This window comes from Sardina pilchardus, chromosome 17 (genome assembly GCF_963854185.1).
Source record: "Sardina pilchardus chromosome 17, fSarPil1.1, whole genome shotgun sequence".
In the NCBI taxonomy this organism is placed as follows: Eukaryota; Metazoa; Chordata; class Actinopteri; order Clupeiformes; family Clupeidae; genus Sardina; species Sardina pilchardus.
In genome coordinates, this window is record NC_085010.1 from 11,836,019 (window position 1) to 11,857,264 (window position 21,246).

At 40.8% G+C, this 21,246-nt stretch overlaps 2 protein-coding genes across 2 annotated transcripts; both read left to right on the top strand.

Moving 5' to 3' along the window:
• Positions 1-7,658: 7,658 nt before the first annotated feature.
• LOC134062080 (NEDD4-binding protein 2-like 1) lies at positions 7,659-14,717 on the top strand. Its single transcript, XM_062517953.1, has 5 exons — positions 7,659-7,799; positions 8,111-8,235; positions 9,550-9,638; positions 11,829-11,905; positions 12,014-14,717. Exons 1-5 carry the CDS (start codon positions 7,717-7,719, stop codon positions 12,411-12,413), a joined length of 774 nt encoding a protein of 257 aa, XP_062373937.1. The 5' UTR covers positions 7,659-7,716; the 3' UTR covers positions 12,414-14,717.
• Positions 14,718-17,466: 2,749 nt separating this feature from the next.
• On the top strand, positions 17,467-19,607 carry LOC134062079 (interferon-inducible GTPase 5-like). Its single transcript, XM_062517952.1, has 2 exons — positions 17,467-17,913; positions 18,332-19,607. Exon 2 carries the CDS (start codon positions 18,335-18,337, stop codon positions 19,484-19,486), a length of 1,152 nt encoding a protein of 383 aa, XP_062373936.1. The 5' UTR covers positions 17,467-17,913; positions 18,332-18,334; the 3' UTR covers positions 19,487-19,607.
• The last annotated feature ends 1,639 nt before the right edge of the window (positions 19,608-21,246 follow it).

Genomic DNA, 21,246 nt, shown 5'->3' on the forward strand with positions numbered 1-21,246 from the left:
CGCCAGAGCAAATCAAGATCTTTTTGTAACATCACACTGACTGAGGAGCTTAGAGATCCATACCGCAATAAAACTAACTGGAAATGCCAGCTGACTGTAGGGAAGGGTAAGATGCTTGCTAACTACACCAAACGCCATCAACAATAAAGTTGACTTTTATTGCTACTACTATTTGCAGAGTAAAATGTTATTAGTTAAGTTGTCTGGAAGACATCTAGTTTTGACATCCTTATGATATCCTTGTCCTGAATGTGGAATTATTTAAAAGAATGACAGTGAATGTTTTGTACACTCATCTTCGGGCCTTTTTCCACCGACAGAGAACCGGCTCCGTTCCCGTTCCCGAACCAACATTTGAACCGTTCGTCGTGTTTCCACCAAACAAAATCCGGAAAATCGGAAGTCGAACCAAATAATACTTGTTTTTTCCTGCGAACCGGAGTGGGCGTGTCATTGCACAATTCAGAGGGGAGAAGGCTAAAAGCATGAGTTTTCCGTCCATGTCAACTGTTGCTATGAGTAAACAAAACGATTCAACTAGCATTGCACTGCTGACATTGACTAGCATTTTAAATAGCTAGTTTCTGCCCTTTTTTGGGGCAACTGGTCATATCGTTCTCCCGTTTATGCATCTCATTAACTTTTGCTTTAACCATTGTTGATGACGCATCCTTGGTTCGGTTCAGGACTGGTGTAAATGCAGGCTGGTTCACTAGATAGCACCACGGTTCAAATAATTCTGAACGGCACCAGTTCAACACCAGGTTCGTTTTTGGTGGGAAAACGCCTTTCTACGTCCTTTCCTTGACAGCACACTAAGGGCGTTTTCAGGCCGACAGAAAACCGTGCCGGTGCCGAACTGGCCGACGTGTTCACGGCAAAAATCAGAACCCGAAAAGTTGGTTCCCAATGTGAACCAAGAAAAACGTGTTTTTTTCTAAGCGAACCGTGACGGTTCACGTCAGCAGGTACACGTCAGCAAGGTACACGTCAGCAGGTTCATCCATGTAATACGCGGCAAAATAAATAGAATAGAAAACGTGTGTGCTTGCTGTGATGGCTTCCTTGCAGTGACATCCGCTTTTGTATGGCCATTTTGTGGCCAACACCCCCTGTCGATGACGCATCACAGGTTCACTTAAAAAGTTCACCTGTAAGCACTTTGGTTCTCAGTGTAATTGGTGCGGGAACCAGCACCGGCACTGTTCTGGCCGGCCTGAAAACACCCTAACTGGCATGGAGTTTTGTGACTGAATGCATACCTTACTATCAGCAATATTACACGAGTTGAATTAGGTTTCATCTGACCAACATTCTATTGACCACACAAATGTTCACAGATGTCCAGAGCGCCCTCTTCCAAAGTTCCAATATTCTAACCTCTAAATACTCCCTGAGTCTGAGATACAGTAGTTACAGTATACTATTTGCAGTTGTGCGAAATTAACTGAGACACTATTGATTCGAAACATCCTGATTTTATTCATCAACTGTCTGATAGCCTTTTACTGTGTCATAAAACAGATGTTAATTCCACATCTTCCTCAACCTCTGTACCAAAATCCTCTACACCAAAGACATCAATGGACATCCCGTCCAACTCAGACTCATCAGGTACAGCATGAATGTGAATGTGATTTGTTGTTTGTGTTTGTTGAAATGTTATTTTCCACACAGACGTTCAAACCAGCTCAATCGTCCCCATCTTCTACTGACCATGTTATATTATGTGTCGCTTTGAGTACATTAGGAATCTGACATCTTTATGAAAGAAGCAACTCTTGTTGAGTTTTATGCAATAATGGTGTGGGCATGTCCTTTTAGGATTTCCGTCTCCTCTGTCTCTATCTCTCAACAATATCTATTTCTTTCTTTCCTCCGTCACCCCAGGTGTTCCTCTGATAGCTGGAGTTGGTGTCCCACTTGGTCTGTTGGCTGCTGCATTGATAATTGTGGTGATGTACAAGAGAAGGACACGTGAGTGTTTCCCAGGCAACACTGTAAACAATCTGCACCTACTGTAGAGTGGCTATATGCTATAAATTCTATACATCTTCTATCTGTTAATGTTCTATTTCAGATGCTGGTCGAGAGACAAAGCACACAGCAGTGAGTACACATGGACTTTTCACAGACATCATTAATACAAAATTTTATAACATATACTGTATGAACGACTGACTTTAACTAGTCTGGGTGAACCAAGATAAATCTGTGAGCACTTCAATCAGCCACCTTCCAGAGATGGGAGTAAGTCACACATATGCAAGTCTCAAGTAAGTCTCAAGTCTTAACCTTCAAGTCTCAAGCAAGTCCCAAGTCGTTTTTGTGAGGGTCGAGTCAAGTCAAGTCAAGTCATAGTTTAGGTCAAGTCAAGTCAAGTCAAGTCATAGCTTAGGTCAAGCAAGTCACAAGTCAAGTCATATAATAAGCTGGAAGACAACCGTCTTAAAACTTGAAGAGACGGCAGCCTAAGTTTTATGTAGCCCTCCTTTGCACAAAAGGGCTAATAGAAGAAGGGGATATAAGGCTAAAGAATAATTATAAATTCTCACTAGGACCAGCAGGATCAGAATTACTAGGAACGACTACAAGGCTGGTGTACCAAATTACCAGACAGAGTACTCAACACGGTAGTTTATCATGGGAACAGCAGCAAACCTTTATTTACAACCATTTTTTCGATGTGTTGCAAAAGACAGTCCTTTTTTTATGTGTTGCAAAAGACAAAATACAAAGAAGTGCAAGAAGGAATGAACTTGAACAAATACAACTTCTATGTCCACTACTCCTTCAAAAAGGCCTCACTCTCTCATACTGTATGTTGTGAATGTGTGTGTGTGTGTGTGTGTGTGTGTGAGGGGGAGAGAGAGAGAGAGGGTGTGTGTGTGTGTGTGTGTGTGTGTGAGAGAGAGAGAGAGAGAGAGAGAGAGAGAGAGAGAGTGTGTGTGTATGTGTGTTTAGCTCATGTTTTCATTGCATAATATTCCATTAATAAATACCATACGGAAATGAAATGGAGACACTTCTATGTTAGGCTACTACAATTTACTCTTGAAAGTGGCCCATTTCTCATTTATGTCATACATCTCTCATATACTTATACATTTACAGTAATAGGGTTTGTGCATGTCGTTTGGCTGTTATACTTTGATTTAACAAAAATAAAAGCAGCTAGCGCTAACAAACTAACAGCTACATTGATGTGGTAGACCAGGGATGGGCAAGCCCAATTCATCCATCAACATCCATCACATCTGTAGCCTACTCTCAACGCAAAGAAGTAGCCTACTTGCAGTCATGCATGATCTGTCTCAGCTTCCCCTCGACATTATCGAGAATGTCAACAATTAGGCTATGTGCGTCGGGACAAAGACCGTTTCGAAGTTTTTATCTCCACCAATGAGTTTATGTTTTTATCGGGGTTTGTTGGTTTGTCTGTTTGTTTGTTCGCAAGATAACTCAAAAAGTTATGGATGGATGCACGAGGAGGTGATGTGTTCGCTTGGAGGAGGTTTGCGCACTCTGAGTGATTTTCAGATAGGCTACCGTAGGCTATTTCAGTCAAATTGTCTGTTATTTGATAGGCGGGATCAATGTGAAACTAAGTCAACATGATAAAACTTAATGTGATGCAAACAGTAAGCTCTTGTCACGTTTGATTGATTGAGATGGGATGTTAGCTGCCAGCTCACGTTAGATTAAAAATAATGTGAAATTAGCTAGAGACATTTTCTTACTTTTCTTTGTGTAGTCGGAAATGGCGGAAAAAACTTGACGTGGTGCTGGATGTGTCGGATATTTTTGCGCTGCACACCTTGCATTCGGCGAATCGTTTCTTTTGTTGAGTTGAATAGTCTTTAAATCCAAATGTTATGATTTTGGGAACTGGTAAGCTTCCATTTTCTAAACCCCGACCGCTCTACTGTAGATGGCGGGCGCGTCACCTAGCACCTAGTAGAGAGGTTGCCAGGTTCGCCCACATGCAACAGGAAATATCCAATCGAAAATAGTTTTTATTATTATCATTCACCAATTAACCAAGACAACAATGACTTGTCGAGTCATTGCATGCAAGTCTAAGTCAAGTCTCAAGTCATGAGTAGCAAGTCCAAGTCAAGTCAAGTCTTTTCTCACTGTTGATCAAGCAAGTCACAAGTCCTCAATCTGGCGACTTAAGTCTGACTCGAGTCAAGTCACTAGACTCGAGTCCCCCATCTCTGCCACCTTCCCATTAAATTCCATTTCTGAATCACCAAAAACTCAGGAACCAATCACAACCCTTTATCCAGCATGGGGTGGGCTTAATATGATGATAGACAGAGGAGATCGGTTAGCAGTGCTGTTGATCGTTGATCAATGGTTGTGTCGATGGTGTTAATGTTAAATGACACAAGTGTGTATTTTCTATGAAACTGAGTGCATCTAAACTGAATTTAAATCTTAACAGCATCTATAAGCATTAAAAAAGGTTTTGCGATCAGTGGTCACGCCTTCATATTTTTTTATCCTGTAAATGTTTGTCAGGGTAGTATTCATTTTTGATATTATTATATGTTGTTTGTTTACAGAATCAGTCTGAGTACACTGCTGTGACCTACTGCATCATGCAGTTATCCGGTGGTGAGGACCAGAACAGCAGCAGACCAGCCACAGGACCAGAGTACTCCAGTGCTGTTTATGCCACCGTCCAGAAGAGCGACAAGACACAGAGTTAATACAGACACATGCATATGTATATCCACATACGTTTATGCATGCAGGCTTGCACAGATGTACATGTACACACACACACACACACACACACACACACACACACACACACACAATACACATACAGTACACACACAGATTTCCCCTCACAGCTCTTTCAGTGGTTGGCGTTGACGACTGTGGGTGTGATCTTTGTCAGTACACCCCATCCCAACCCTTTAAAGGTACACTTCACCGATTAGCATTACAGTAAGCTTGGTATCTTTAGAAAACCAGTCATGTTTTTGAATGGTCATGCATCATTCCCTCAGTTTGCCTTGAGATGGGAGAAATACGGATTTCAATGTTGGACTCAAGGCAAACTGAGGGAATGATGCACAACCATTCAAAAACATGACTGGTTTTCTAAAGATACAAAGCTTAATGCTAATCCCTTTAATTGCTGTTCTCAGAGCATGTAGGAAATAACATGTTGGTCAGACGGCTGGAGTCAATTACAGGCCGAGGAGGAGAGCACACCCTTGCACACTCTCCTGCAGGGAGGCAGGGACGGAGGGAGGAAGAGAAAGAGAGGGGGAGAGAGAGAGAGAGGGAGGATGGATGGGTGGAGGGACGAGTACTCTCTGGAGGAGTGCTCTGAGGACTCTCCCTGTCAAGGAAGCAACTCTCTGTGCGTGTGTGCGTGTGTGCGTGTGTGTGTGTGTGTGTGTGCATGTGTGTGTGCGTGTTTGTTTATACTCACGCGTATGTGTATGGTGTGTGTGATTACTGTAAACACAAGACAGAAGCCGTCAGGAAGTTGTGTTTGAAGGACTCTGTATCTGCTTTGATAAGAGTTGCTCAGATCTAACGGGTTGTAAACATAACAGTTATTAAACTAGTGACTCATTTGGCATTTCACCGATTACTGAAGCCAGTTTATGTTGTTTGTGAACACTAATTAACAAACAAAATAACACCCCTAAACACCTTAATTTTATTTTATTTTATTACAGTTGGTCCACTAGGTAAATAAAATATGTCAATTTACTTCTAGTTGATTATAATATGTATAATGGAAAATCAACACCAGAACAGACTCAACATTAGATTCTCCCCTATTCCCCTCCTGTTCTTTGCCTTTCCCATTTGTGGGTGGATGCAAAAACTCCAACTTTTTCCTCGTCCCCATCCCTTCAACCTCTGGCGGTGCCTCCATGTGTGTGTACTTTGAAATATATTGAACAGTTCAATGTATAGCCATCAAAGTTCAGGGATGAATTGTCTCAATGTTCACCTGAATGTACACCATGTCACCACAAGAGGGCAGTACATCCTTCATCATTGTTCCCTTTAGTTGCGGGTATCATACTGCTGATACTACAGTCTTACCAGATAAAGAGTGAACATAGGGATTACACAAGGAATAAGAAGCAGGTTAACTGTGTGTGTGTGTGTGTGTGTGTGTGTGTGTGTGTGTGTGTGTGTGTGTGTGTGTGTGTGTGTGTGTGTGTGTGTGTGTGCGTGTGTGCCTGTGGGCGTGCGTGGACTCTTGCTACTATTCCAAACTTTTGAAATATCAGCCATTGTTAAGTCTCATTCATCAATGTAGATACAACTGTAAACTAATAACTTTGGTATTTGGAAGTCATGGCTCAAATAATTTTACAGGTAATTTCATGTATAATACCCAACACATGAGCACATTAAGGATAAACAAAATATCTGTGTCCATATTTGCATGCTCCCTATGATGTAGGCCTGTCAATGACTCTTCCCACAGTATGTGGATCTTGTTTATCAGCTGTGATAGGCAGTCTTGCTGTGTGGCATAGTAGGCAATGTTTTAAGTACTCTTGCATGTCAAAGCTGTATCATCTCTGAACATATTTGACTCCTCTCTGTAAAGAAATTTGATTGACGGATTCAAATAAAGAAATCAAATGTATGTGACAAAGAAGTGCATGTCTGGATCCACTGCATCCCCTGTCTCATATCCAAAACAATTTATCCAAGAGATACTAAAGGCTGATCCTCAACATCATTATTGACAACACTGCGTAGTGGTACAGTAGGAAATAGATTAATCTAAATTGCCAACAGATGATCCATGGGATTCAATGGTGGTCCATAGATGTAGTGAAGGCTAAACACAAGTAAATGCAGTTTATCCACCTCTTCTGACATTTCAGAAATAGAGTTTATTCATCTCTCAAAAGAGTTTATTCACCAATTGCAACTTTTTTGACATTCAAAAATCACACATGTATCATCCACATTCACAATATCTACAACACTCTAGGAACCATTTAATATCATCAAAAATGTTCTGAATGCCTTTGGAAAAAAAAAGAGATCACAGAATTCAAAGTTTGTACATAATCAATCGACTAAGCCAATATTATGTTCTCCACTCTTAGCATAGCCTGTCATATGGTTGTTGACCATAGATTTTAGGTTGAAAAATGCTACTGAAGAGGTTGATTTGTTGCATTTGCCTTTTGGGACTCGCACCACAGTTATGCTACAACAGTAAAGAAAATACCGGTAGGCTAGACATACAGTAATGCATTGATAAGATAAAATAAGATAAGACGTTATTTCTATGTTACTGGATGTAATTAAGGATTATTGGCTATAGCATATGCCCTGTGCTTGCTGATCGTGTCTGATGTTTTTTTCCGCTAAGAAGTGGTAAACAGCACAGCTTCTAGAACGCGAGGCTACAGGTTCCCAGAGATGCACTCCGCAGGAATGGTGCCGGAATTATACATCAACATGGGCATGCAGTTCAAAGAGGACACAAGTTGTACATTATTCCTTCACAAATAAAGCTGAATGCCGTAGAGACACTATAAAAAAACAGGTAGGCCTACATATACGGGCAAAGGGGTTATCGGGTGATGACGTGTTGATTTTTTGCGCTCAGCCCCTCCCCACATTAAGCCCAACTTCGATCTGTCAGCTGCAACCAGGGGTACTGGACTTCAGTTGCGAGCAGAAAAATAGCTGGAGATTATCATAATGATGGAGCAAATCAGACGCAATCGTGGGACCATGTACATCCTCAGGGGTTTGCCAGGCACGGGAAGATCGCGCGAAGCACAGTAAAAAGTTTTTTTTTTTATGTACAAGTTGTCAGAAAATATCAGACGAGAAAGTGAGCTAACTACGTTTCTTCTTCCAAACTAAACAAGTTAACCACGTCGGGCATATTAATAACGGTGACCTCCATCAGAGTGTGTATCGTTTATCTCGTTAAGATGAAGAGAAATTATTAAGACTTCAAATATAACCATTTTATGTTTCAGTAGACTTCCAAACATAATGGCGGTGACAGGAAAAGGAAGCTGAAATGAAAACTTGTGAGGCCAATGTTTACTTACACTGACTTGTCTTTTAACTTTATGTCTGATAGGAGACTGTTGCAGCAGAATGGTGGAGCTATCATCAAGGCTACCGATTATTTTCGCATATATCACGGTACTGAGGACTTCATTCCTGAGTATGCTGAGGACTCACATGAGTGGGCACGCAAGCAAGGTAAGACCATATAAACCCGTAGCAGGTAGCATGGTTTTCATATAGCAAATAAGAATGTATCCTGTTTGTTGCTTGTCAGCCTACGTAGTCTATTTTACGGTCAGCCTGAGCCTACATATGAATGTGTATTGATATGTGTAGAGCAGGGGTCTCAAACTCCCGACCCGCGGGTCACCCGGGCCCAGCCCAATTCCGACCCGGAGTCCAAATAATAATGCAATTCTGCTCTTGAGGGTACTTTTCATTTCGACAACTGGTTAAAACAGATTATAGAGCCATAGAGCCATTAGTATGGTGACAAATCTCATGTGTAGGCTACTCTCTACCACTAGTACATCCAGTACTTAATATTCAAGCCACAATTCGCTGCACAAAGTTTTCAATGTCGCGGAAGCGATGCAGGCTCAAATGTTGAAATAAAAGTTTACGTGTGATGAATTCTGTTCTGATTTTGAAGGAGAATGTCTGCCTTTTGATGTTATATGATCGACAGTGAATGTGATAGTCACGGGCCGGCGCGAATGGAGGGTGCGTCTTTGCGCATAGTCTGTCTTTGCTATGCGTCTTTGCGCATAGTGTCCACTAAGCATACCATGCTTCGACCCTCTGCTCAACATAGCTGGAGGTGACCGTGGTAATCGTTATGACAGTGTCCGTAATTGACCACTTTCAAGCCTTTTGACATTTTCATGCAAAAATCCAATTTTTTTTTTTTTTTTTTTTTTTTTTGCCAGGTTTGAATAAGTTATGAGAGGAAAATATTTCCTCATTTGATATTTCCTCATTTGAGTTTGAGACCCCTGGTGTAGAGCCTTTGTCGTTTCTAAATCTATGTTGTGTGTCTTTCATGTACTGTACATCTCACTTCCTGTCTAAATTCTTCTTCATGTGATGTTGCGGTTAAATGTAATGAAGACTAACGTACCACCAAACAGTCACCAAAGGATGATGTCATGCACGTGCACATACAAAGACCAGGCCTCACTGTAATAACTCTAATAGACTCCCCCATTGAGATTGATGATTGGTGCACATTATTTTCATGGATAATACGGTAAACTCCTCCTTAAATATAAGTAGTTGACTGAACCTGTGCCTGTGTTGTTTCAAAATCTATGTTGTGGGTTTTTTTTTATGTACTGTACATTGTCTGAAGTCTTCTTCATGTGATGTCTCCATTTACACTGTTGTGCAATGTGATCTGATGTGAAGCTGGATGTGTAGGCCTACTGTAGATGCATTTCTGTACATACCTGTTAAAATGAACATTCCTAAAGGGGCAGTAAACTAACTATCTCACCAACATTATGACAGCCATGAACTGTGTTGAAAGATTGGAGGATCCAATCATCATCAACAACCCCAACATGCCCCGTTGGCACATGTATCCGTACGTCGCAATGGTACGTTTTTGTGTCCCCTTTTTTTTTATTTGTAATAGATTTTGACCATTGGCCTACACATCACACTATTCAGACAATCCACTTAGGCCTAACTGTTTATTAAACTGATCTGTGAATAGACAGTGTGTGTAGGCCTCTGTTCAGATAAATGATCCTTGTTTATGATTTTATAATGTAACTGAACTGAATGTAACATAAGTAACTGTCTCCATTAAGTTTTTAGTTTTAGGGCTGTCATTGTTATTTTTTTTATATATATACACTACCGCTCAAAAGTTTGGGGTCACTTAGAAATTTCCTTATTTTTGAAAGAAAAACACTGTTTTTTTTAAACAGTGCTTTAAACTAATCTAAGTTTAAACTAATCTATACATTGCTAATGTAAATGACTATTCTAGCTGCAAATGTCTGCAATATCTGCAGACATTTGCAATATCTACATAGGTGTATAGAGGCCCATTTCCAGCAACTATCACTCCAGTGTTCTAATGGTACAATGTGTTTGCTCATTGGGTCAGAAGGCTAATGGATGATTAGAAAACCCTTGTGCAATTATGTTAGCACAGCTGAAAACAGTTTAGCTGGTTAGAGAAGCTATAAAACTGACCTTCCTTTGAGCTAGTTGAGTATCTGGAGCATCACATTTGTGGGGATGATTAAACGCTCAAAATGGCCAGAAAAAGAGAACTTTCATGTGAAACTCGGCAGTCTATTCTTGTTCTTAGAAATGAAGGCTATTCCATGCGAGAAATTGCCAAGAAACTGAAGATTTCCTACAACGGTGTGTACTACTCCCTTCAGAGAACAGCACAAACAGGCTCTAACCAGAGTAGAAAGAGAAGTGGGAGGCCCCGCTGCACAACTGAGCAAGAAGATAAGTACATTAGAGTCTCTAGTTTGAGAAATAGACGCCTCACAGGTCCTCAACTGGCAGCTTCATTAAATAGTACCCGCACAACGCCAGTGTCAACATCTACAGTGAAGAGGCGACTCCGGGATGCTGGCCTTCAGGGCAGAGTGGCAAAGAAAAAGCCATATCTAAGACTGGCCAATAAAAGAAAAAGATTAATATGGGCAAAAGAACACAGACATTGGACAGAGGAAGATTGGAAAAAAGTATTATGGACGGACGAATCGAAGTTTGAGGTGTTTGGATCACACAGAAGAACATTTGTGAGACGCAGAACAACTGAAAAGATGCTGGAAGAGTGCCTGACGCCATCTGTCAAGCATGGTGGGGGTAACGTGATGGTCTGGGGTTGCTTTGGTGCTGGTAAGGTGGGAGATTTGTTCAGGGTTAAAGGGATTCTGAATAAGGAAGGCTATCACTCCATTTTGCAACGCCATGCCATACCCTGTGGACAGCGCTTGATTGGAGCCAATTTCATCCTACAACAGGACAATGACCCAAAGCACACCTCCAAGTTGTGCAAGAACTATTTAGAGAAGAAGCAGGCAGCTGGTATTCTATCTGTAATGGAGTGGCCAGCGCAGTCACCAGATCTAAACCCCATTGAGCTGTTGTGGGAGCAGCTTGACCGTATGGTACGCAAGAAGTGTCCATCCAGCCAATCCAACTTGTGGGAGGGGCTTCTAGGAGCATGGGGTGAAATTTCTCCTGATTACCTCAACAAATTAACAGCTAGAATGCCCAAGGTCTGCAATGCTGTAATTGCTGCAAATGGAGGATTCTTTGACGAAAGCAAAGTTTGAAGGAAAAAAAATATTATTTCAAATAAAAATCATTATTTCCAACCTTGTCAATGTCTTGACTATATCTTCTATTCATTTTACAACTCATGGTGGTAAATAAGTGTGACTTTTCGTGGAAAACACAACATTTTCTGGGTGACCCCAAACTTTTGAACGGTAGTGTATATTTATATATATTTATTTTTTTATATTAATATACAGAGTTGTTTTCCCTGGCCCATTTAGTTTGTTGATTTCATGGTTGTAATGCATAGAGGTTGTATAGAACCAACAGCAACAATATATTGTCCGATTTTAAATAATTGGGGCCAGTCGGGAGGACATGGAATAAGCCAAGTCTAAAAACTCAGTGGAGATCTTCACTGAAGGTCTAGTTTAGTCTCTGACTATGCATGATCCCTATTTAGTAAACTGGATATAAGAAAATAAGTGATTACTACATAAAATAAATCTTTCCTAATATATTGGATTTGATAGGCTTATTCTCGTGGCTACTGGATTGAATTCTATTTAACGCCTGACAGCCTTCATGTTCCTCTTGAGGAATTGGAATGGTGAGCCCATGTCTGTGTACAATTTTCTATTGTGAATTATCAGATTTGTTTTGTTTGCTTGTTTAAGTTTGATGGTATTCTTGTCAGATTCTAAATTGTGTTCTACAGGAGATGTGAAGGTAGAGTTCCACTAGCAGCACTGAAAGACATGAGGGATTCCTATGAGCCAATAGGAAGACACCCATACGACGTCCTGCATGACGAGTATTCTCAAAAGACGTGGATTGGTGATCCGGAAATGATATCTAATAACTGGTGGCCTAATGCGGAATTTCTATGGCCCGATTTGTACCAAAGACGGGTTACTTGGGAAATTACATATAATAACTGGTGGCCTAATGCCGCATTCCATTACGTTGCTAATCGCCCATCGCTCCTCGCTTCTCGCCGAAAGCGCTGGCTGAAAAAAATATCTGCTGCCGGCGTCGGTTGCCATGGCTCCCCGCAAGTCTACTTCCCACTGCAAACATGTCCGTTAACTGTCAATCATCTCTATTCTACATTCTGATTTGGTACTCGCTTCACTCGCATCGCTGAAAGTTACAATTATTTTATCTCCGTACCCGCCCACATTGCATCTCTAGTCCTCGCATCGCCTGTCCTGGCCACATTCCACTAGAACACAATCACATTCCATGGACAGTCCTCGCTCAGAGATGGGCGAGTACCGACATCTATGTGAATGGGCCTCCCCAATGTTCTATGGTCAGTTATTTTTGCATAATCATCGCTCCGAAGGTATAATGACCGCTGCCAATGGCAACGGGTTCACTCCTCTAGTTGTTGCGGAAGCCACGACACGGTAGCCAAGTCATTGCTAAAGACACATTGAGATACGTTTCTTTTCTCGTTTTGGCAAGTAGCCGTATAATAAGCGCGATAATGTATAGAACGCCGGTCATTATCGGAAAATAATTCCCTTCAGGACGAAGCAAAACCCCTCCGCTGCGCGTCAGGGTTCAGTTCATCCTGTCGGGAATTATTTTCCGATAATGACCGGCGTTCTATACATTATCCCTTACTTATTATCCGGCTCTTCACAATGCAAGTAGAACGCCCCATTGACTTGAATGGGATTTCCCAACGTTCTACCGGTCATTATTTCTTGATAGAGGACCTCTGAAAAAAATAATGACCGCTGTCAATGGCAACGGAGTTTGTGCTTCTAATTCAGGTCATTTCAATTTCGTTACCTAGCAACCTCTCAAACAGTCACGTTGTGTGGCGAACTATTTATTTGGTTAGCGGAAGCCACGAAACGGTAGCTAAGTCATTGCTAAAGACACATTGTGGTAAGTTTCTTCTCGTTTTGGCAAGTAGCCGTATAATAAGCGGGATAATGTATAGAAGGCTGGTCATTATCGGGAAAATAAGGACCGACAGGGCGAACCGGAATGACCAGCGTTCTATAGGCCCTACATTATCCCTTACATAATCACCGGTGAAAGTATATAATGACCGCTGTCAATGGCAACAGGTTTTGTGCTTCTAATTCACGTCTTTCATATCAATCCGCAACAAAGCCGTTCGCTGGTTGCAATGGAATTTCATCGAGGGCCCGATTTTGCAGACTGCGCAATGAGCTTTCGCGACTTGCGCAACCTATAATTACTATTCTCTGCCAGCCCATCCTTCATTTTTCCAGCGCAAATGTACGTCCTCTAGATAGGAGATGATATTGTGCCCTAACGGGTGTGTCAGTGAAGAGAAGAGGTGTGGTCCGGCGCAAAGCTCGCCAGTCGCTAATATATGGATGCAGAAAGTAAGTGCGCCACTGACCAGGAAAAACCTAGTTGGAAATTATTTGCGCTTAGCTGAAAGGCTATTTTATGAGCGCATGAGGCTTGGGGATATGTAAGAGTGCACAGTGCGCGCACACACCCTACTTCTTTCATCAGCAGGAGCGCGCAGCCCGAATATAATTAAATAATATTTGTCCGTTTCTCGGTTTTAGGTTCGTGTATTGGTCAGCAAAAAGTAGGCTACATAGCATAACAACATCCACATGCAATAATACAACAACAACAACGTCTAACAGTGACCTGCTCATTTAGACAACATTACACAGCCCTATGGCTAAGTTACCTTTAGTTTTGTTCTATAGCGCACCTTTTAACGTCTGGCATTAAACAGCTGTAGCGTTCTGACAATTGTGTACCTTGTTATTGCTCATCTGGAATAACTCCTCTGGCTGCCTCCATCCTCCATCCTTTCTGTTTTGTTTGTTTAAAAGAACTTGCGATATCCATGATGAGTAGGCTATTGAATTAGTGAATTAGCTTCACATTGTGTGCTGATAGCCGAGTAAAAGAAAACAACAAGTAGCCTAGTTGCGCGCCTGCGTGCGTAATCTCTCCTGTTAAAACGTATAATAAGCGGGATAATGTATAGAACGCCGGTCATTATCGGAAAATAATTCCCTTCAGGACGAAGCAAAACCTCTCCGCTGCACGTCGGGGTTCTGTTCATCCTGTCGGGAATTATTTTCCGATAATGACCGGCGTTCTATACATTATCCCTTACATGTATGGCTGTGGTTCGAACCCCCATTAAAGACTGTTTTAAGAGAGTTCTATTATCAGTGTCATAGTTGTTCCCACAAGGTTTCTGTTTCAACATTCCTTTATGTTATCTTAATGCTGCGGAAGTAGTTTGTGAACAAAATAGAAAGCTAAAGCATTGTTTTTGTTTTTTGTTGTTGAAAGGGTCTATACTCCACTTAATTCATGGGGGTGAATTATTATGTTATGAAAAAGAATGATTAGATATCACGTACCATTCATACAGAAATAAATTGGGATACTTTTGAGAACCTGTGTTTACTGTCATTCATGTTTTCTTACTTCACACATTCTTATAAGCACAGCCTAGCCGTGTCTTGTGTAGTTAAGAGTGTAGAGCAAAGGCTCTGTTTTTGCAAGGAAAAGTGTGTTTAAGGTTATGCTATTTAGCATACATCTTTGTCCCAAGCGACATACAAATAAAACAATACAATAATTAAATGATGAATAATGAAATAAATAATTATGTTTTATTTTTCACAGCACTGAATATGCTGAGGTGCTAGGTCATCTAGATCGGAAACTCACAGAACATAGTCTCTCTTTAATGCTTAAAGGACAGCACACTACATCAGTGATTCCCAACCTGGGGTCCGGGGATATATAGGGGCCGCCAGAGATTGCAGGAGGTTCACACAGTGTTGCCTGGGCAGAGGTTGTGAGATTACCAAAATTATATTTGCGCACATTAAATGTATAAAATCCCAATAACACACCCAGTTGGATAATCAAAACTCTGTATAATCGAAATTAAAACATATTTTTGTTCAGGGAAACACTGCACTACAGCATGTTCAGTTGTGTTGGAAAAACTATATTCACTGTTAAGCACAAAACGTCCTCATCTGGTCAGTCATGAGTTATGGCCCAGTCGGGTGCATTGTGGTGTCTCACACTGATGATGTCATTGACTGGGCTTGTGACCTTGAGTTTATCTACAAACAGGCTCAAGGAGAATGTGCATTTTGTGTCTCTTAATATCACACATTAGTTCATATAACATGGTCTTGTATGATACAAACTATTTGATAAAGGCTACTATGATACTTATAGTTAATAATAATACATTAATAATGATTATGTGGATTTCATTGTCTCGGTAACACTTTACTTGATGGTATCTACATTTGAATTCTAGCTCTAGCCCTAAGTTGTCATGACAAAAACTGATAGGCTATGCTTGGTAGGCTATGCTTGCAACATTGCTTGTGATAATAGGTAACACTTGTGTTACTGTGGTGTATTCAAGAATAGGCCTAGTTGTAATGGCTTGTTTTGGTAACAGCTGGGTTTAGGGCAAGGCCCACCTGCTTTTCTCTGGGCCCACCCACACTGTAAATTCTGGCTACTCTAGTGATTGTCAAGGTACATGACACCTCCATACCTAACTGAGGAATGTCTGTAAACATCATAGCCTACTTCAGTGGTGTAGTGGTAGCATAGACTGGTAGCAGCCATGGCGATATCTGCCACTTTCACTCATGGCATATTGATGAATGAGACAATGAATTATGTGACCTACAGTATGCACATGCACATCTAGAGAATGTGTTGCCTCTAGTTTCTGACTTTATTCAGACGCTCTGGGTCTTTTGCTGGTACTTGGAAGTAAAGTCAGATATGGATATAACAGGAAGGAAGTCAACATGAGCTGCTCTCAGTTCTGTTTGTGGTTTGTGCAGGGCACGTGTGGGTTTTGTGCAGACATGTGTCTTAGAGTTGTTATTTTTACTGTCTTGCGTAAGTTCTTGGAAGTCATTTTGATACTCTGAATTGTGCCTGTTTGTTCAGTGATAGGCCTACATGAAGTATCTGAAAGCCACATTTGAGTAAAATAACACCAGAAAAAGTAAGTATGAAATAAGTTGACATCAGATCCACAAATTAATTGCACACATTGTTACCATCATGTCTATGGTGCATTGGCCTCATATAATACTTGTGATCTTTGTGACTTCCTGTGTATCTACTGTATGCGAATTGAAGCAAAACAGGAAACCAAAATATGTCCAATTTAGCTGAGCTGTGTAAGCACAGCATTTTGAATTCAATACCAATTATATGTTTAAAAACAGCTGGGATGGGTATGTTTGTTTATTCACCTCTTTTTTTAACAACGGTCACTAAATATTTGAGACCTGAGGATACAGTATCTTGGAGTTCTGAGAATGAAATGTTGTCCAATTCCTGCCTGATATAGGATTTCAGTGGTTTGACAGTCTTTCTTCCTCATGTTTCCTATCCATTCCATTATGCATCAAATGTGATGCTTAGACTGCAGACAGGCCATTTTTAACACCTGGGCTCTTCTTACTATAGAGCCATACTTGTAATATGTGCAGAATGCAGTTTGACATTAGGCTGGGTGAACCCTGCCTGACCTGCCGACGAATTTGGATTTCACCCGGCAGCTCAGGCTGGAAACCTGCACATTCAGTATATCTCCTCTGTTCCTTGGCTCCAATCACAAAACTAGCTTGTCCAAAAGATGCACCACATCGTTGGTTTGATTGGATGAAGGATTATCCAAGTGTACGGAGTCATGATTTGAACAATGCCAGTAGAGCTCGACAGTCCCGCCCCTCCTCCATTTGAAAACATTGTTTTCCTGAAACATTCAAGCTCTCTCTGAAAAAGAAAACATATCTGGATGGCAGCATATGCTGCTCAACCAGTATTATGTGTCATTCAGATTTGATTTAGCCTTTCCAGATATGCAAGCTACCCATGTCATAGGCATTAATGCACACCCATACCATCATAGATGCTGGCTTTTGAACACAAATAACAAGTTGGATAGCCCCTCTCCTCTTCACCTCCAAGGATGCAGGGTATTTGATGCCCAAAAAGATTTACAGATTTTCATTATGGAACTAGAACAAATGTTCACATTGCCATCTTGATTTTGGCTGCTTTAGAGTTTGGGCGACTATATCACGCTTGTGTAGCAACGGTCACCAGCGGTTGTGTAACAACTTTTTGGTTGGTTATTTTTTTTTATACACTGACACAGAGATTCAAGGGGACCATAGTTGTTTGGCGACAGAGCTAAGTAAATTTGTGTCATCTGCATAGCTTTGATTAGAAATCAATATATTTTGGATGATTTCTCCGAGTGGGAGCATATAGAGGCTGAATAATAGTGGCCCCTAGATCGACCCCTGGGGAACACCACAGGTCAAGAAAGTTGGTGTTGAGATACAGTTACCTATGGCAACAAAGAAGCCACTTACACAAGGCTATTCACATGCTTTTCTAAACCACCTACATGGATAAAACCATTGCTGAATATTCGATATACAGCAGTTAGAAACCCCACCCAGATCTAAGCTCCACCTTTACATGGCATTGGATGGTTTAAAATCTGAAACAGTTCACCCACACACTGGCACTACTGCAGTGATGTACTGAAGACACATTTCTACCCATTGTTTTTCAACTCTAGCGGTAAGTTTAAAAACTCTTTCAGACCGCACTTTTAGCCTTTTGGCAAACAGAACTATGCAATCAGTGTGTGTGTGTGTGTGTGTGAGTGTGTACATACATTGTTACCATCATGTCTATGGTATATTGCCTTCATGTCTGCAATATGCCACTCTGATTTGTGATTTAGATAAGCATTTCCTGTGAATCTATGATAGTTGAAACAGAACAGGAAACCAAAATATGTCCAATGTTACTTTAACTAAGCATAATACATCATTTAAATACACATTTGACCTGTAATCATTTTTAGTAATGTGTGATTTTCTTAACATCAGTGTTGTTTGTCTTGAAAATACATATGGAACTGAACTTGCATTGCTAGATAGCTTATTTGCAGAACCAACACATAATGCAATAAAACGTTACAATTTCATTTTAGATCATGGCTGATCAACAGGATGATGTTTGCGCTTTACTAAATCATGCTGATGAACCAGGATTGGAGCGGGCCATTGCCAAAGCCAGAGAATTAGTAGATAGGTTAGATAACGTAGTGCTCAACATTGCTGTAACAGGAGCGGCTGGAGCAGGAAAGTCCACCTTTGTCAATGCGTTCAGGGGTCTTAGTGATACAGATGAAGGAGCTGCACCAACTGGAGAGACAGAGACCACTATGGAGATCAGAGCATACCCCCATCCCACCATGCCCAATGTGAAGATCTGGGACCTGCCAGGCATAGGGACCAAAAACTTCAAAGCCAAGACCTACGTAAAGGATGTCAAGCTCCAAAACTATGACTTCTTTATCATAGTTAGTGAAAAAAGATTCAGAGAGTATGACATTATGCTGGCAAAGGAAATTCAGAAAAATAAAAAGAATTTTTACTTTATTCGTTCAATGATTGACCAAGATATAGCCAATGCTGAAAGGAGAGGGGTGACAGAGAATGACACTCTCCAAAAAATAAAAAATGATTGTCAGGAAAATCTGAGGGAACTGGGATCTCCTCCTGTCTTCTTGATCTCGTCATTATACCTGGGGAGATTTGATTTCTCAGAACTACTAAGTGCCCTGGAGACAGATCTTCCAGATCGCAAAAGCGACGCTCTTGTTCGGAGTTTGCCGGTTTACTCTAGGCAGTGTCTTGAAAAGAAATACAACACATTCCAGAAAGCAGTCTGGGCTTTGGCTGTTGTGTCTGGGGGCATAGCAGCAGCCCCAGTGCCAGGTCTGTCAGCAGCATGTGATGTTGCCATGGTAGCAACTTTCTTCACCACATGCTACCGTTCCTTTGGTCTAGATGATAATTCCCTTACAAAGCTGGGCATGAGAGTAGACAAGCCAATTCTACAAATGGTTAAAGAATCTAAACTTGTCCAGGCAATTGCTGGTAAAACATTTCTTTCGTCACAATTTGTAGCAAGACTTGGGGCAGCAGGTATTATTGAGTCAGTGTGCAGCCTTGTTCCTGTTGCTGGAAACATAGCAGCAGCTGGAGTCTCTTTTGCTACCACACGATCTGTACTCTTAGAGGGGCTGAAAGAACTGTATAGGGTTGCACTACAGGTGATTGAAATGGCAGAGCTTACATAGACTGAAGTGTGCCTGAACTGCTCTGTAGGGGGCTCAATGCATTGCATAATGTGGCATAAAATTGAAGGACTTAAAGGGACACTTCACCGATTAGCATTAAGCTTTGTATCTTTACAAAACCAGTCATGTTTTTGAATGGTCGTGCATCATTCCCTCAGTTTGCCTTGAGATGGGAGAAATACGGATTTCAATGAAACCCATGAATAGGACTTCCTGCTTTCAATGATGATTTTTACATCATTGAAAGCAGGAAGTCCAACATTGAAATCCGTATTTCTCCCATCTCAAGGCAAACTGAGGGAATGATGCACGACCATTCAAAAACATGACTGGTTTTCTAAAGATACAAAGCTTAATGCTAATCGGTGAAGTGTCCCTTTAAGTAACAATCTCATGTTATTTAGCCAATGCAAGTGAGCAGGTTACCTTCATCTACAATGTTTCTTTGAACACATGCAATTAAATGTATTTTGTTTTACCATATTAAGGATTTTCTTTGTTTAATCAGGGAGCATATGGTAGTGCCTCTGGAAAAGTTTATTTCAATGTGTGCTTTTAAGGTATTTTGTATAAAATGAATCACTTCTGCTGTGTTAGACATAATCTTTGATTTTCAGCACACTGTTGTGAAAAGCTTTTTATACTGTGTATAAGGGAATTGTTGTTCAGCTTATACATCCTAACCAATAAAATTGTGTTCTGTGTAAAATACTTATGTTGTTGGTTTCTCAATATAAGCCTAAACTATTCTTTTTGAATATACCCGTAATTTCCCAACTGTTAGTCGAGGTTATACAATGAGCAGTGCTTGAAGTGGGAAAAAAATAAGTGAAGGAACTAGGATTTTCTGACATTTGTGCGGTGAAAAGAAATCAAGTCTTTAGGATGTGTTGGTTCCAAAACTATTTTAATTTAATCATTCTTTCAAGCAATAACCTATAGGCCTAGGCTACTTTTTTCTAATTCACAAATGGAACACTGAAAAACCATTAAAACAACATGAACCAGACCAGTGTGATAGCCTACTTGTAGGCCTAACAATAGACTGGGCTAAAGGCCCTAGAACCTTAAAGCAACATCAAAGAGTTTGTTGTACCTTAACATAATGTTTCTAAAATTATTTCAGCAGTTCATCAACTCATCCCAGGGTGAACAGCACTTCTGCATTCACTTTGCGGCCCTCTATCGGCTATAACCGCACTATAACTGTAGCGTACCTGTGGTTTGATTAAATGAGATCTCAGAAACCACAAATTTGGCTTTGATATCGCAATACATCATACTGTCATAAAATCATGCAATATGCTGTACCTTGTCTGTGGACATCGTTATTTGGTGGATAAACAAATAGCGTGCGTGCAAAAGAGGAAAAGTGCTTTAGTGTTGAACCTTTGGGCTAAAGGCCCAGATGAAGTAAACCCACCGCAAAGTAATGTCATCCACTTATTCCGTAAGTAATCAAAGATAGGTCCCTGATTTGGTAAATCAATAATGTAAATACTTTACTTACATGTGTCAAAAACAAACAAACAAACACAGTAGTCCACTTGCATAGTCTAAGTAACATGATGTTGTGACCTAAGTCCAGCATTTCAAATCAATTTCATGCCACATTATGCAGCTCGTTATGCAGCTCAGGGCACTGAGATCCTTCAGCCTATTTAAGCTCAGCCATTTCAATCACTTTTTGCGCTACCTTATACATTTCCTTCAACCCTTCCCCAAGCACAGCTTTTGTGGTAACATAAGATATTCCAACT

Coding starts and splice junctions, on each gene's coding strand:
- LOC134062080 (XM_062517953.1), top strand. CDS start 7,717: ATGATGGAGCAAATCAGACGCAATCGTGGGACCATGTACATCCTCAGG. Junction 8,236..9,549: donor TGAGTGGGCACGCAAGCAAG/GTAAGACCATAT, acceptor ACATTATGACAG/CCATGAACTGTGTTGAAAGA. Junction 11,906..12,013: donor CCTCTTGAGGAATTGGAATG/GTGAGCCCATGT, acceptor TGTGTTCTACAG/GAGATGTGAAGGTAGAGTTC.
- LOC134062079 (XM_062517952.1), top strand. CDS start 18,335: ATGGCTGATCAACAGGATGATGTTTGCGCTTTACTAAATCATGCTGAT.